This window comes from Taeniopygia guttata, chromosome 3, assembly GCF_048771995.1.
Source record: "Taeniopygia guttata chromosome 3, bTaeGut7.mat, whole genome shotgun sequence".
Classification (NCBI taxonomy): domain Eukaryota; kingdom Metazoa; phylum Chordata; class Aves; order Passeriformes; family Estrildidae; genus Taeniopygia; species Taeniopygia guttata.
In genome coordinates, this window is record NC_133027.1 from 22,314,894 (window position 1) to 22,333,428 (window position 18,535).

The window sequence follows — 18,535 nt, forward strand, 5'->3', positions numbered from 1 at the left end:
ATAATTTAGGATGTTGACTTTCCTTAATTACTGTTGGGGCTCTGTGGAATTATCTGACACTATAACTGTCTGCAGGAAACATCACCTATCTCTGGGAGCATTTCAGCATCCTGAGTTAATCCTTTGATGCTGTGCCAACTTGTGTTCCTATACTGTGAGAATAAATCTTATCCTAACAAATGATGAGCCCAGTTCTACACTTGGATACAGACACACAATTTTCATTGCTCTGGATGTATCTGGAGAGCATAATCAATCTCTAATTTTTTAAACATGTTAAAGTTTTGCTGCTATGCTGACACTGCAGTTCCAGAGCATCTCTACATGGTAAAAATTACCCAGGAAGTCACTAGGATGAAGGTGACACAAACACTTTGGTCCAAGGAGTTTGAAAAGATGGCCAAGGATCTGTCACAACTGTTCACAACTCTGGGATTCCTGGAGATGGAGTAAGGCTGTGCTAATCAGGGCTGCCTGGCCTCCTCAAGCTGATGAGGCATGAAAGCAGTTGGAGCAGTAGCCAGAAGCTTTTCATAATTTTCATTCTCCCTGGTGCAGATTATTTTCAGAGTCAAAGATAAAAAATGAAGTCACTGCCTTCCATCTATGGTTAGTTTAAAAATGTGTAATGAGTGTTTCTCTCCTGCTCCTGCTGTTCTGTGCTTGACAAAATGCCTCCATAACCAACTGGATTTGCCAGACATCTGGTTCTTTTCTTATTAAAAAGGACACCAATGCTGCCTCCCCTGGCAGAATTTGGCTTCAAAGCTGTTCTGTTGAAAGCGTTTTCTCAGCTATGTTTTCTTTACGGTATTATATGGTTAAAAAAAGTAGATTTTATCAGAAAAATATAACGTGCAAGGAAGGTGATTCACTGCTCAGTTTTAACCCTTCCTGACGTGGTGGAAGCTGGCAGTGGCAGGTGTAAGTCTCAGCCCAGCTGTTTACCCTGAGGCTGTGTCTGTGCAGCTGCGGAAGCACACAGGGTGGGTGACCCTGGGAGCACCAGTGCATCGGGCTTCCTTGCAGGGAAAAAGAAGGAAGGACCCTGCCTGTGCTTCTCCTCCTGGGGAAAAAAATAACCTCCAAGGAGTCTTCTCAGAAGCTCTGCATGTATTCAGTCCTGGCTTTTTGTTGAAGATATATGTGTCAGGAGCCATATTGATGATATGTGCATTGAACTACACTCCTTGCCATGCTAGCTATACAAACATCATTTGATCGATTTCTGCATGAGAAAACTTATTCAGACTCAGATCTATCCTAGAAAGACAACTGATAAACCTAATACTTAAAACATACTGGAAAGATTTTTTCCCAGAGCACCAGAGAAAATTGGTGACATTCCAGGGCATACCCTGAGAGAATTAGCCTTTGACCAGACAGGTTAGTTGAATTGTGTTGGGTTAACCTCCAGGTCAAGTCAACTAAACATAGATGCTATTGTGCAACCTAGTTGTCTAAGTTCCCATCACAAGAAACTCTGATTAGTTCAAAGACAATTGACTGGTACCATGTGAGACATCTGTACAGGACTTAGAAGAGAATTGCATCATTCTAGACAAGAAGCTGTTGTTTAGGGAGGAAGGCTTTGGTAGCTACATTTTGGTGAGTTTGACTCAGACTGAATACAGTGTATGGATTCTATTGTGCACCAACACAGTATCAACAAACCTCAGCCTACAGTGAGGTGTTTTACTGTCAATGAATAGCACTTTGATTAGTCCTGACAAAGTCTTATTTGCTGTAAGGCCAAGGTTCAGTCTCAGTATATAGTCCATTGAAATATACACACTGGAAACCACAAATACCAGAGCAATCCCAACAGCACACTAGTACTTCTCAAGGGTAACTGGAGGACATCCAGGGTTCTGGAAGATACTTAGTTTGAAGTGAGTAGCCTATCACTTGGCTTTCTGAGAATGAGAATAGCATATCAAGGACACATCAACGAGTCATGAGTTTTATATATATTTTTTTACCTTTTCGGACATTACTGTGTCCAGAAAAATACATCTATTTCTACTCTCTTTGTCAGTCATAAAAGTTCATCTCACATGATGCATGTATCTAAAATGTAGGTTTCAAAGGCAATCACCTTAATATGCAATTATAGTCAATGGATATCTATGTCTTTTATAACTTGTACCTGTTATGAAATAAGTGGTCCTCTGGACATCCCTGTTTCTCTCTGTTGTCTATTAAAATAGTCTACAGTGATAGCATTGTATAGGTAGCTAACTTCCATTAATTTTAGGTAAAAAGTAAAGCTATTCAAATTGCATTGTAGGATGAAAACTAAGGTTGAATTTGGGTCCCACTGAAAACAAGGATGACTGAGAGAACTTAAAAATCTGAGAGAACGATACACAGCAGCATCATTTTTTACACCTAATTACAGGGATGGGAGCCTGCAAGTAGCTTTCTTAGTTTTGACTGGTTTTGACACTCATACTTACTCGATCTGCTTTTTGGGTAAAATGGTTATTGGATTTGACAAAAAAGTGCATTCTGAATTGTGTCCAGACTTGTAATCTCTGGATTAAATTAATTGTTTAAAGGTACTAAACTGCATTTGTTTAAAATATTTATTAATCACTTATGTTCTTTAATGTCAGATTATTATCATAATATACTGATAAAATTATGAGACATTTCCTTAAGGGTAAGTAAGCAAATTGTTTTTCTCATCCTACTTGTCTCAAAATTCCTTACTGTAAGTTAAATAAAATTACAAGATACATATAGTTACTGTAAGAAAGAGAATATAAAATAAAAAAGCAAAAACAATTATAAGCCCACATAATATATTCATGAGGGGGTTTAGGAGGCTGATGGAAATTAATTTAACTGAGTAAGAAGGATACGTGGGAGTTTGAGAAGAAATTTTACTGAAAAACATTTTCAATTTTTTTGTTATATTTCAGCATGAAAATAGTAGCACAAGAAGAGTGATTCTTAGTGTTTAGAATTTTTTTTTTGTCTTTTTCTCTTACTGTGTTGATGACAAATGCAATCTGTATTCCTGAAAAGCCACATATACATTTTGAAAATGAAATGTAGTTAAAAGAACATTTTTCCTTCCTGTAATTGAAAAACTGAGATGGTGTTTTTTATGCAACTTCAGTATTTTAGAGGTACATAAGAACTGTTTAGAAGAGCAGTCCAGCTGTCAGCACTTCGCCATGTCATCTACAGGATGCTGGTTAGGCTATAATTTCTTGCTAATTAACTGATCTAAAATAGAGCCCTTTATAACCAGTCCATCAGCAATCTATGAGGTTTGTCTTGCCCACATCTCTGTTAATTTTAGCAAAGGCCTAGAGTTTCTGATCTTGATGTCTTGTTTGATTTGCATTTCTGTTTTGAGACTAACATTAATTACACTGTCAAAACATATTTATCATTTATGTAACACAGAGCTGCCTACAGACTTAAGTTTTCTCAATATGGAGGTAACATCTTCCGCACTGAATTACTTGATTATAGTAATTCTTTTTATATATTTCTTCTCCAGGGAGACTGTCGCGGCTCCAGTTTTTTCCAAATTTAGTGGTCACATTTCCTCTTAATTGTTAGTTTCCAGTACAAAATCAGATAGATGCACAGAATTAAAAGGATCTACTCTGTATATTGAGGCTAACCTATTGCACACACAGATTTACTTTCTTTTAAAAAAAAAAAAATCTCATCCAGTAACTTTGCCTTACCCCAATAAATTTTATTGAGGTTATATGTCATACTAATCATTTCATTAGTTTTTAAAAGTGCTGCACAGATTCTGTTTATCAGAGATGTCAAAGACAGATGCTGGTTTTAAAAATAGGGGGTTTTATATGTAATTTGTTTGGCAGCAGTGTTTCAGTGGTGAGTTATTTTGAAAAGCTATTTTTAAAAGTTGTATATAGGAAATACAATTCTTGTCTGTGTCAATAATATGCAAATATAATGGTCCAGATCCTGAGATTATATGAATTTGACAGGTTCCACTGACTTCAATGTCAACATTTTTAATGGGATTAACAGCATGGTCTAATCTAGTACCTCAAACTGGTCATTTAATTTAAAAATTGCAGAAATACAGATGGTTTGCTTTTCATTCCTGTCTGGAGTTATGAAGATACCTTGGGCAAAGCTGGTACTGGCTGCTATGTAGTAGCTTCAGTGGAAGGTTCAGGAAATTAGGTTTCAGTTCTTGCTGCAGGCTTATTCCATTCAGATGTGCTCCACCATCCAGCTCACAGGGGATGTGGAGCAGGGGAGATGAAGCTCCCACATTTCCAATGAACACTGGCAACAAAAGACAGGAGAGGTTATGTCCCAGTGCAAATCAGTGTGTCACAGGAACAGAGTTTTGGCTGGAGTTTTTCTCATCCCTTTGCATTTAACAGCCCCATAGAATCATTAAGTTGGGATAAAACCTCCAAGGTCATTGACTGAACCTTTGACTGAACACCACCATGTCAACTAAATCAAGTGCCAGGTCCACTTCTTTCTTGAACACGTCCAGAGATGGTAACTGTCAAAATTAGATGTCCTAATTTGAGCTAGTTGTCCTTGGTTGTCTTTATGGTTGACAGAGAAAAGCATAGGATGATTCCTTTCCTGGTAAAATAAGCATCTAAAATGGGCAAGACTTGGCCCAAGAATTGCTTCTTTTTCTCACAGTAATTCTAAAAGTGATTGGACAACTAACTTAGACCTGGATGACTGGGTTTTTATCAGTGACTGATGTGAGGTGAGATGGATTCCCACGTATAGTTCCCAAAAACTGTCTTGAAAGTCTGATGTAATTCACTGTTACAAAATGACCCTACTTAAAATACTGGCACAGGATACATGCAATATTTTGCCCCCACAGACTATGCCAACATGAGACTACCAATTAACATCTGACTTTAGGGTGTTAAAACTTTCCAGGTTGACTTAATCACAAGATGTGTAAAATGATCCAACACGAAAAAAGGTTGCAAAGTTATAGATTCATACTACCCAGACAATGCCTTCAGGTTTAAACAAAGTGCAGCCCATCCTATAAACTGTGCTGATAAAAATCATCTGGGTGTAAGCAGTCTTTCAAAAAAAATCTCATAAAAATATCACTGTGATACTTTTATATCTTATATATATACAGATAGATCTCAGTGAGATATATATATATCACTGTTTCTTACTGTTTAATCTCAGAAGGAAAAAACAGGGTCTTTTCACAGATACCCAAACTTGAGACTCTCTCTCTAATGAGAAACTCTCTGGTCTCTTTACTGGCTAGGATTCACCATGGAGGCCTAAATGAGAAAAGGGACGAAGAAGAAAGATAAGTTAACAACTAAAGCATCTCTCTGATTATGTTAGAGAGAAATTTATTCAGAATTTAATTAAAGGAGTTACCTTAATTAAAACCAAAATTATCTCTTAAATTTCCATCACTGTATGACAGTGGTAAGTTTTAGTGACTACTTTTGCAAGGTTTGAATATCCTTACAATTAAAAAATTGCACCCTCAACTACCTTTAAAATGGAGAAGCTCTTGAACATGGAAAGCCCACAGAAATTACAGGATCTTTCATCACCAGAGCAGCAAACAAAGGAGTGGACCTTTCCAGGGAGCAGCAAAGGAAAGGGCTGGAGAAGCCTGGAGTGTATGTGATGTTTCCCTCACCTTCACTACACTCACATCCAGACAATATTTCAATTTAAGTACAAGTGAGTGTGTTAGAGGAGCACTCTGAAGAACTTGATTTATATTCAGATGCCTGTCTAGGGTCAGGTAATGGAGCAAATCACTCTTTTTCTGTGCAGCCTGAGTACATACTGCTTCAGCACTGAAAGGAGAAAGTAGAGACTTCAATCATCAGTGTAGGTTTTGAGGTAGTCACTGAGGGCACACATTGAAAACGGCAAGCTTGGATCCAAACAGACTGATTTACTAACTTACTTGGATCCAAACAGTTGGATTCAACCTTTTCCTCATCATTCTAACAGATCCATTTTTCTTAATTAAATACCAGAGGCTATACCTGTTAAAAGTAAGCACTTTTAAATCTTTTTGTTGTGACTGAACTTTAAAACTATAATTGATTCAAGAAGGAAACACCTCACAAACATTTCAGAATTTGAATAAGAAAAGCAGATTATTTTGTACAATTACACTGGTGTTTGACACTACAATCTCCTTTTAATTATGTTTGGAATCAGAGCTAGTGTAGATTGAAGATGAAAAGAGGCATATATAAAAAGATGCGTCCCAACATCCTCTCTTTTAAATGGGGACTTGTATTCTTATTTTTGACATCCATGCCTTGTTAGAAAAAAGTCATCAAATAATTAATTATTTTTGTTAAAAATAAAATCTTTTCGTGTCTGTGATTTTTTTTTCTCAAAATCCCCCTTTGATTTCTTAATATTCTTATAATTATCATAATTCTGTGTTTTGAGAAGTAACTGCTAGGCATCCATATGTACATTTTGATTTTAGGAGTAACTCAGAATTTCTAATGACCATGATAGAGAACAGTGAAGAGATCTCAGGGACATGTTAGCTGGGACTTCCAAAGCCTTTGGCTAAAACAGTATACACCAAAAGACTACTCAAAAAACTGAGTACTCTTTTGATACATTATCAGATTTGATTGTCACCTTTCGTTATGAAAAGGTCTCTTTTTTCCTCTTCTGAAATAGTTTCAGGGTTGGTGTTGACTTTCCCCGTGCAAAGCTCCAGCCTAGGCATCTGCATTGTGTTTCTCCTGGTTCTGTGGCTCCTCAGAGGAGCCCTGTGTGCCTTCGGCAGCATGGCCCTGGGACCTCAGCCTCCAGGGCAGCTCCAAGCTCCCTGCAGAGTAATTATCCTCCTTCTGGATAAACCTCCTTACAAAAGAGAAAATCCAGTTTACTCCTGCCACAACCATTTCCTTTAATTGTGGTGCTTTCATGTAAATTCATCACCCAGCTAACTTCGTGATCTCAGCCTAATGTTATTTTGACTAAGTGCTTAATGGTTATATCGATTTGTAAAAACCCCTCAGGTGATTCTATCTTGCAAAAAGTGGTGATCTATTAAAAGACTGCCTTTTGAAAGGTGTTCTGAATGTCACCCACAGCCACTGCTATTTCATCAAATACATCACATTTCTCCTACTTCATTGTGTCTGGAAAGGTCTATGGCTAACCTGAAGTAACATCTAAATTTACTTATTTTAGTAATGTTATTTCTAGTGTAAGCTTTGCTGACACTGAAATATGGCCTGAATAACTGACTTCTATGGCTGTATCAACAGTAACTTTTAGCGAGTTTAGACAAATACAGCGTAGATTAAGCGGGATATTCTGCTTCCAGCTATATCAGTTAAACTGTTGCTTATGAATTATCAGGAAATCATCCTTGTATTTCTCCTGTGTGTATCCAAACCACCAAATCATCAGTTCTTCAGTGCTGGAATCACCTTCCTGGCTACTCTGCAGTATTGCCATAGTGCCGGGTATTCTGCTTGTGACCGATGCTGCCTGGCCAGCATCACAGAGCACATAAAAAAAATTAATGTGGTTTACAGAATAGGTCCTTTGTAGCCATCTCTGTGCCAAATTTAGCACTGGTAGGCAATCCTGTGTGTGTGTGAGGGTCTGGCACTTAGGATATCAATCCTTACAATTTGACATTTTACACTTTTTCCTGACTGAGTGAGAAATTACTGCATGTAATGCTTCATTAGTACTTTCTCATTTCTCCTGAACAATTTATACCTGGTTTGCACCATTGCATGGCCCACTATGAAGCAGCACAGAACCTTTTTTTTTCTCTCCATTTCCCTAAATGTCCTTCCTTAAAGGAAAATTTATTGGAGCCAATTGCACATATTTATGTTGAAGTGGGGCAAGTACCTAAGCAGTTAATATTTTAATTTAAATAGGAGTCTGACATACCCATATGGTTTGGAATTAGCACCATTTTTTTCCATTTTTGTAATATTTGATTGATTGTTATAAGCTACTAGAGGCAGAAAAAAATAACTTTAAAAATATTTTTCCCACTTTATTTAATTAGGTAAAAAATAAATTCTGTTTTTTATATCAAGATAGCCATTGAATACAATGGAAAAGAAAATTTTAGTTTATTTTTCTAGTTTATTCATAAAAAGGCATACTTATGTCTTGTGCCATCTACTTTCCTTTTCTTTGCACTTCAGAGCAGCTATAGATTTTGCAAACTGATTAACAGCATTGCAGAGGCCTGTTGCTTTTACTTTTGCTTGAGCCTCATTGCTCAGCAGCAGGACTGGTGAGAGAAATATCAGGAATATTCAGGATATGCAAAGTAAAACCACTAAAAATTAAAGAAATCAGAAAACTAAAGAATTCAGAAATGTTTGGTCAGCACCAGAAACAACAGGAGATTATCCTGGACTGATGTTTTATGTGTTCAAACATGGAGTGGGTCTCTGGCATCTGTTCAAGTGCAGAATTTAAATCTGTCTGAAGCCATCCTGCACCAGCTCTGCCCTCCTGGTGCTCTTTCACAGGCCTGCCTCATGCTGGGTCTCATCTCCTGCAGTTGTGCTGCCTCTGATGCTCAGCTTGGCCATACTGAAGACAAGAATTCTCCATCCTGGTCTTCTCGCACCCAGTTCAGTTTTCACCACCAGTGCCCTGTGGAGCTGTGGGGCCCTGTCTTCAGCCTGTGCTCAGCACCCCAGGACTGCATTGCCCAGCACCAACCTTCTGTGGGGCCAGCAAACTCCTCCACAGCTCTGGAGTTTGCAGAATGATGATTAAAAAGGGGGAAGACATGAAACAGTGCTGAAGAGGTTTTATATGCTTGCTTTGGATTAATAACTACTAAGGCAAATAAAATTTACAGAATAAAGAATGATACAAATGTGACAGGAATCCCAGTCCATCAGCATAAGCAGATGATAAATAAAACGCTCATTTTCTATTAGGAGCAGGAAATGTTTCTTCCCATATATAATGTGTTGCATTTACAATTGCCAAGACCAAGAACTAGACATGATAGAAAAGGGTTATTGTTGATACCAGGACTATTCCCAGGTGCCATTGTTAATGGAAACAATTTGAAAGTGACAAAAATTTTCATGCTTCAGACCTTAAGGCAATACTTACTTATTAGCGATCAAAACACAAGCATGAACAGTAAACTGTGGATTACCGTGTCACTTCCTCCTTTAACAAGACCCTAATATCTGTTAGATAGCTGTCCCTTAAGTCAGCAACACATGCCAAGTTATCCCAATTACTTCACTAGAGCCACTTGAGTGATTAAAGCAAATAGAATTTGGTAGCAAGATTTGACTCTCAAATGCAGGTCTCTATCCTCTTACTTGATTATGTTAGTATCCAATTAGTCCCAGATTTTTGTCTCTTAAACTGTTATTTCAGATACAAACTCATTAACAGTGTGGAGATAGATTTTTTTATTCCCTACTCAATATTTGATCTGTGACTGTATAGGAATTAATTGAATCTCTTCCTGCCATATTTCACTGTAAACATGTATCCAGTTTCTCACAAACTTCCACTCTACTAGAAGTTTCTTCTACTTGTTGAATATCTGTGGGATTTTTAATTTCTGTTTAGTGTTCATGATCAAATGTTTGTCACAGCACTGAAATTACTCTAACACTTGGTGGCTTTAAATCATGTCATTCCACTGAAATAATCAGACTTTTTTTAGAATAAAATATTCAATCCTAGGGAGAGAAAAAAAGAGGGGGGGGGAGAAAAAAAGGCAAGAAATTGTTTTGGTTTTGCCACAGGGAGAATTTTTCTTTTTCAGAAATGTAAATGAAGTCAGCTAAGATGGGTTGCAACAGCAGTTTAACATTCATATTCATTAGACAGAGAAGTAATCTGTTGCTCAAGTAGTAGGGATATACTTGCTTTTGATGTTTCATTATCACATTAACCTTATGTTTGATTATTCCCTGCTATTCTTTTATGTGAAGACAGATGTAAAAAACAGTAAAGTAGTTATCACAGTGATAACCTATCTTATGTTACAGGCAAAATTGGCTTCCTGTGCTGGATATTTTTCACCCTATTTCACCCCATTTTCTCTATTTATAGTGTTTCCTAGCGTGTTGATCACTTGCAGGTACATTTGCAGAGTGGGGAAGCAGCATTATGGCAACTCTCTTAGTGGAAACAGTCTCCAGACCCACTGCTTGTGTTCATTAGACACTGGCTTAATTTCCAAGATTTACAGCCTCCCCCTTCTTCTGTGAACTTTATGTACTCCCTAAAGCACCTGAAAAATATTGAGTTTTTTCGTTCTTCTTAATTGCTGGTTACAAAACTGACAGGAGATAAGATTGGTGATAGGACAACAAAATGGAACTTCAAAAAAAGCACAATCTCAGATTCTGAAGAGCATGTTTCACATGTTTTACGTGTTTCACGTGTTTCACTCTGAGCAATTTAGCTCAGAGCAAGGCTCTAAATCTCTACCAGAATTGAGCAGCATCAATAGTAATTCAAAATGTTCTTTAAATGAAGGTTTTCTTCCCTATCTCAGCCTTTCTCTCTTTTATGTATGATAACACTTTAATTTGTGATTATCAAGAGTCGACATTTAAGAGTCACTTTCTCTAGCCTTACTATTCACATAGGCTAGTCTGGTGACACAGGTTTAGCAGTCCAAAGTGTTAATACCTAGACCAATCTCTTCATTCCAGATAGCTGCAGCATTGCCTTATATTAAAAAAAAACACAACTGGAGAGGGTGACTTCATTGCTCATCAGCCCATACTGGTGTAATGGGTAGAGAAACTCTTTACAGAACCCTTTTTGGACTCAAGTAACCCCAACTCCAAGGTTACCTGAGTTAACTGTTGCTATGTCAATCCACTAGTAACACCAGACAAAGGCAAACTTACTCCTGTAGCTACAAGAAGTGAATTGGACTTTGTTTCTCCATATAGGAATAAAGAAAGATATACCACAATGCCTTTTTTTATCAGTTGCTAATTTTATGAATTATGATTGCATGCGCTTTGGGGAAAATACTCTTCCACAGCAGAAATACTCTTATTAGTATGAAAAAAAAAAAAAAAAAAAGATGAAAAAGTGTATAGTGGGCTTAGACAATTAGAAAATTCAACTCTACGATATTAATGATTAAATATTAATCTCTATGAAATTTTCAAAATTTTGTAAGGATGCAATATTGGCACAGTTCTGCATCTGTAGAATTTTCTTGGATTTTTTGTTGATCCTTATGCTGGAAGACAGAATCTATGTTAAGCCAGCCTCAGAACTGCTCTAAGTCTTAATAGCTTTGCATATATTACAATATTTTTAACATGCTTTGAATTGCCTTTTATTAACTGTATTGAAAAAAAAATTTTTAATATATGCTTCTTCCACAAGTAAGTAGCCAACCTTGCCTAATTCCAACCAGTGTACCTGGAAGGATTTTAAAAGGTTGTAGTGTAGCACACCATAAAGTAGAAGTTGTTGAATAATATTTTGTTGCAGTATTTTTATGCTATTTTCTTAGTATACTGTATCCATATGAAGCTTACCATTCAGACATTAAGAACAGGGGGGAAAAAAATCTTCCTTTTTTTCTTTTATGAGCTTTATCCCTTAATACAAGAAGCCTCAGTGTGCACTTACCCAGCACAAGTCTTAACACTCATACCGTCGCTAACTCTCTTTCATCTTCATTGTAATTTGGGACTCCCATTTCCACCCCTTCCTTCTTCCTTGTTGAAATAAAATGTTTCTGTGGATAGCCATCTGACTCTGAGTGACACTTTCAAATAATAGCAAGGTTCATGAAGAGCACTACGCTACACCATCATAATTTTTAAGTAGCACAATTTTAAGGTGATTTCTGTTGTTAAGTTTCCATCAGATTAATCTTGACTTCTCGCTTTCCTTTTTTCTTTCTTTTCTTATTTCTGCTTTTTTTTTTCCTTTAATTCTTTCCATAGCTGTAACTTATACAAGTTACAAAAAAACACCACCACCAGTACCCCCTCGTACCACTTCCAAGCCACTGATCTCAGTGACGGCCCAGAGCAGCACAGAATCCACCCAGGACGCGTATCACGACAGCCGGACTCAGAGGATATCCCCGTGGCCGCAGGATGGGAGAGGGATGTACAACTCCACCGATAGCCTGGACAGCAACAAGGCCATGAACCTCGCCCTGGAGACAGCGGCCGCCCAGCGCCACGCGGCCGAGAGCCAGAGCGCCTCCATACGCACCAGTGACAAGGCCATCCTCGTGACAAAGGCAGAGGAGTTCCTTAAGAGTCGCCGTTCCTCTATAGGGATCCAGGTAACCTATCGCAAACATCTCTCTTGTTTGTCTTCTTCCTGTAAACAGCACGGAGTGAGTCATTCAGCTTCACTTGCTCTAATAATCTAACAAACAACCCCTGGCTGCTTAGCAGTAATTGCAATTCACATCATGGCTGTGCAGAAAAGTCTTCGGCTAATACGCTGTACCTGGGAGAAAATGAATGAATAGATCTCTAGGGAGGTTACCTGTCATTAACACTTGATATGAAAATTATATTGCAGAGCTACAGGTGAACAGCATGTTCATCTCCTTCCCTCCATGAATTAACAGTCCTTTTAATAGAATTTCACCAGCTTTAAAATGCTTTACTGTAGTTTTTCCATTATATTTCTCTTTGACCTTGGAAAACGAGTAAAGCCACTCAATCTTCAAGAATTTTACCTAAAAAGAGACCCTTGTCCTTTTAGTTGTGCTTGGAAAAACGTACCAAAAAAGAGAAAGAAATGTTCTGCTGTAGATAAAGCATAATTAGAGATGGCAAGTAATAAAATAACATTAATAAACACAGTCTTTCAGCATTCTTCTGTTTGTCCATCAAAACCCACACTATTTATTTCACCTGAAAAAATGTGTGTCAGACTGTGGAAAGCTTAGTCAAGTTCTGTTGTTTCAGGCAAACGAAATAAGACAATTCCAAATGCAAATTATGATTGCTATTCCTTCTGCTAAATGGTAAGTACTAGATAGTTAGAAATGGTCATTTGTTCAAATCCTTAAGAAATACCAAGTAATAATAAAAATTGGAAAATTGAACTCCGAAAGAATGTGAAGTCCTTTGAAACAGGAGTGGAGGAAAATTTAGGCTTCTATTCTGCTGAATATTCTCTTTTACGTCACTGGTTTCACTTTTGCACTTACTTTTGCTAGATTAGCTATAGAGAAACTGACGTTTATTTTGACATAGGTATTGTGGAGACAGCAACATAGGTCTTGAGAAGGTAATCATCTGTGTAAAAAAGCCCAGTGAGTGACTGTATATTAGAAATATATAAGAATATAAAAGAAGGAATGTGCTTTTCTTTAAAAAGTAGTAATTCATTTCCATTAATTTTATAATGTAGTCATAGAAAAGTGTTTGGGTTAAGCATGTCACTGCTGATTGAACTTTACAGGTTAACATTTTAGCATGCTGTAATTTTGGTGTTCCATAATGCATTAGACTAATGGGAAGGAATCAACTTTGCCCGAAAGCTGTTTGTCCATTGCCTTGACATAAAAGTATTTTCTTCTGATTCTTTGGATGCAAAAAAGTAATATTCAATTTAACAACCATGGCAAAATATTCAGATGCCTACTTTTCAAATGTTTTGCTAAGTAATTAGTGTATCCCAAATTGTTCAGAGAAGGAGCTTGGGAGATAACACTGAAAAGTTCAAAGGAGCAGCGAAGAAATCTTTGGTACCTCTTAGCTCCTAACCTAAAACTTACTATTCAGAAAGGAATAGTATCTAGTATTGTTCTTATCTCTCCTTTACAGCAGCTGTGCACAGCTGTATTTATCAATGTTGATGTCTTGATTTGGTCAGTTGATGGCCATATTCCAGCAATTGATTCTGGAACTTTGATTACATTGCTTGATCCTGTTTATAACTAGAGGTGATGACCAGTACTTTTCACTGGGCCCTGACCCTTTATGTGTTATATCATATGTGCTTATAATCCACAAAAATACCCATTCATTGATTTCCTTGGGGGCAGCAGATCTTCCATAGAAACTTGTCATCTGACACTTGGACCATAACAGTGGTCCTCAGATACACACATGGAGAAAAGCAAATGTTGTTTGCAACAGCAGGTCTTAGAAGGGTGAACTGGTTATTATCTTTCAAAAAATACAAACTGCTTGGTTGTAGCATTTGGCATGAGAAAAAGTTGAATTTTCAACAGTTCGCTGAGCACATTTTAGTTATTTGGGATTTTTTTTGGCATTAAGTTTCAAACATCACATTAGTGAGAAAAATACATTTCTGTAGTATTTTTAAATAGGAAATACATTTTGTTATATTGCTATTGCCAAGTTTGTACAGAATAAAAAAACAAGGTAGAATGTTCTTATTGCAAACTACACAAATAGCAATTTATGCCCTCAAAGTACAGTTGCAGTTCTTAATTTCTTTTAGACTTCTGTGTCAAAGTACCTTGGAAAAGGATGTTTTTTATTTGCATATTTCCTTGATTGACTAAATGACTTGTTTTTTCATTAGCATGCCATGCCAGGGCAATGCATTGAATTTGCATTTATTTGCATTAGTTAATTTGCTATCAGGATGGTTAATTTGTGCATTTTTTACTGTTCCACTCCTTTAACACATTGATGGGAGAATATTCGCCAAGAGAGCTTCATACAGGAGCAGAGAGCAACAAAGGTACAGAGTGACCAGTGGTACCACTGCAAGTGGAAATGCAATGGACCCACCCTAGGGCTTCCATGTCTTTGAGCTACATGATTTGTGTAGTGCACATGTAGTGAATAGAAGCCCTTTTGAAAGCCCTGGCATTCTAGGCATGTGCCAATAGGGTTGGTATTCACATGCACAGAGAACTCGAGCTCCCAGAGAAGCACTGGAGTTACTATACATCTGTAAGACCTGCCTGTAGAGACTGAGAACAGCACAGATACACTAACCCATCTCACCGTGTGTTAGTCCTATCCTAGATGGAATTTTGAACAAAAAAATAAATACTTTGGAAATTAAGCTTTTTCAGAAAATAGCTGGAAGCTTTGGGTTTTTGGTTTTTTTGTGTGTGTTTTATTTTTTCCATTGACATATATAAATCAAGACAAATATTGTCAGGCATGTCAATAGGCACTGGGAAAAAATGCTGACTTATAAATTCAAGTGAATTTAAAATACTGATTTTGAGATTAAAAATTTATTCAGCAATTGAAAGAATACATGGATATAAAGAGACAAGACTTGTAATACTAATAGCTCTAAACCTCATATCTGTCTTCCATCATGACAGCAAAAGACTAATCAAAGTATGTGAATTAAAATGGAAAGTAGAGATTGTCAAGAGTAAAATAAGCACTAAATGAGAACAAGGTTGTTGCTAAGATATTTTCCAGGATTTTCCTCTCTCTTTTGCACATCCGGGTATATATGCTAATGATTAACATTTCAAATCTGCTCTAGTTATAAACTATTTCATATTAAAAGCATTGGGAATGTGAAATATATGAGAAAACATGTCAAGGAATTCCTCCTAATTATTTCAAGTCTTCAAAACATGCAGTCCTTTGTTTCTTCTCTATTTAAAAGACTTCAAGGCTTCTCAAAATGAACAGAAACCCTGGAAACAAATAAGATGGAAACAAATATTCTAAGTGTGAAGGCTGATTCACGGTTGTATTTTTGGAGACAAGCCCTAATTGTAGCATAGAGAATTGACTCAGTCATCTTCATTTATCATCAGAAGATCACGCTTCAAAATACCTATTGGGTTTTTTATAATCTCCAAAATCTACACTGAACAAATCCTTCTTATAACTTAAAGGCTGTATCCAGGGAGATTTATGCAATAGCTTACTTCCCCAAGTTTTTTGTAACAAAAGGAGATCTTCTGCATAATTTAATTATATATACACACACACACACACACACACACACACACACATATATATATATATATATATATATATATATATATATATATATATATATAATTGTGTGTATATACACACATATATATATATATAAATTATTCATGTCACATAGTAAAGAGGTTTTTCATTATATTCTGCACTCTCAGACTAGAATTTCCCTTTAACACAAAGCATTTTGTACCAATATGTTAAATGTAATTCAATAGGCACCTATATTTTCTTTGTACAGTTTAGGTTATACCATCTCTGTCAGTGCTCTACTTCAGTGTATACACAGCAATCAAAAGAAATATTTGCATTGATTGCACTGATCTTTGGATCATAAATGATCCAAAGCTATAGAAGTAAGTATTGTTTATTCTCCTCCTAAAATGACTGTTAGACTGTGCTTTTGTGAGAGGAGTGTATGAAGTCCCTCGCCTGGAGAAGTCAGTGAATATTTGTTGCTTCAGAGCAATTTGCCACTTAGCATTAAATGCACCAAAAAAGTTATCAGTAACCTATACTGTGTCTCATATAAGCTTGACATAAATCCCACTTCTAAATCCTGGCTTGTATTTTTAGTAAAAAGTCCTTTCTTAAAAGATCAGAGGAAGTTTTCAAGCTGCTCCTTTTGATAATTAGCAGTTACTGTGCCATGCCACATATTTCAGTAGTCCAGATGTTCAGCCAGGAAGTAGCAGAGTTGCAAAATGGAGCTCCATGGTAAGACACAAAAATCTCACATGCATTAAAGTATAGGTTTATTTTGTCAGGTTTCTAAAAATTATTTTGAAAGACTGCATGTTTTTGGCATGCACTCTTTCAAAAAATTTTCCACCAGTTAAGGAAAGCAATAGCTGTTAGTACTGTAGCTTTATTTCAAGTGTTTTTCCTACTTTGAAGTCACTGCATACAAATAAGGTCTCCCCATACCTAAGAGTGGCTATCTGAATTCACAATTACATGTACTTGGTCAAGTGTCAAAAGTAGTGTTTTCTACTCTATTTTAGTCTTGTTATCACTCAGAATTCTATGCAAAAGAGGAAGGGTAAATTATTTCCCTTCCTGTACATCATCAGAGAGATTGTTTATTAAAATCTAATTATAGAATAAATTGGTTACAGCAGTGAAAACCCATTGAGGGCAGTGAAGTTGCATGGGAAGAGATAATGTAGCCTGAAGGACTCTTACTGCTAATGTTTATGAGAGTAAAGCAAAAGCCAGCAGGTTAAAATCTGTTTTCTTATGCATTGACTCTATTAACTTCATGTCTACCTTTGAGACAGGATGCATAGAAGCTTGAAGTGGAATTTTTAAGATGATGCAATGTTCTTGCAGTTGCAGTGCTCATGTTTAAGAGCAGAGTAAGACTTTAACAGAGAAATAAAGATTGTTTTTAGAGTAGTAAAATATTATCTAAAAAAGCATAGTAAATACATTGAAAAAATAATTTAGTTCATGCATTCTCTGCTAGAATGGGTGCCTATAAACATGCTAAGATTGATTATTACAAGCGAGTTACTTGCAATAGTGACTTGCATTTATTCACATAATTTTGTGTTCATATAATTTACTTGTGGATCCTTTACTACACTAACACACTACAGTGTTAGTATCTGATACTTAGTTTTCAAATTTAGAGCTGTATCAGTCAACAGTTTCTGGTCTCTGAGGATTGATAGTATTGTCTGCTCCTTGTACTGACAGCAAGGAATGTGGAGGGGACAGTTATGTCTTTGTGAAAGGTAAGACATAGAATCACAGAATCATGGAATATCCTGAGCTGGAAGGGACTCACAAGGACCATTGATAAAATAGAAATAGTCTCAAAGTGCTCCATTACATTTGCTACTAATATATAAGCCTAGTGGACATAAGAATATATTACAACATTTTTCATAGCATAAAATACAATTTTAAGAAATATTGGACTCTTTTTTTTTTTTGCAATGAAAGAGGGAGCTGATTTACTATGTTAGATCGACTCCTTTCTTCTGCTTTTGATATATCTGACTATTTTTTCTTTCCTCTTTTGTGTGAGATTTCGTCATAAACATATAAAGACAAAATTCTTCACACTGTTTTGCTTTACTGAGACTGTAGGCCAATTTGAAAATATTAAGGCTTTTAGAACCCATGTAAATATTAAAACAATAATGAATCAAGGACTATAATAACAGATTTAGTAAAATATATCTGAGTTTCAAGAGTCACACAATCAAACCAAATGTATTACATTTTATCATCTGCTCATTTGAGTTTAACGTGGCAAAACAGATGAAAGAATTTCCTGCTGTTTTCTAGCAGGAGTCTTTATAATATCTGTCATGCAGCAATGCAATTTTTTCTTTTTTTTTCTATATGATTGCAAATTACTGTCTTCTTTTCCACTTTTCCACTTGTCTTGGTATTTGCCTCCATTTTACATTTTGTTGGCTGTTACAATATTTGCAATGCTAGATTTTGCGTGCACACACACACAAAATTGGCATTCTCCTGCTTTTACAAGGCATAGTGAGAAAATGAAAGCATTAAAATATCAATGCAATCATCGGGTCATTTATTTAGTGTCAGTCTTGGCAAGCTAGAGGACGGACAATTTGGCAAGAGTTTCTATCTAG

At 36.4% G+C, this 18,535-nt stretch overlaps 1 protein-coding gene across 50 annotated transcripts in view; it reads left to right on the forward strand.

Annotated features, from left to right (window-relative positions):
• DLGAP2 (DLG associated protein 2) overlaps positions 1–18,535 on the forward strand; it is a 447,444-nt gene that overhangs the window by 404,550 nt on the left and 24,359 nt on the right. For all 50 annotated transcript variants that reach the window (XM_030267281.4, XM_041714762.2, XM_072926394.1 and 47 more), the window contains one exon: positions 11,952–12,301. In XM_030267281.4, the coding sequence (XP_030123141.4) occupies positions 11,952–12,301 (350 nt within the window). The remainder of the gene's footprint in view (positions 1–11,951; positions 12,302–18,535) is intronic.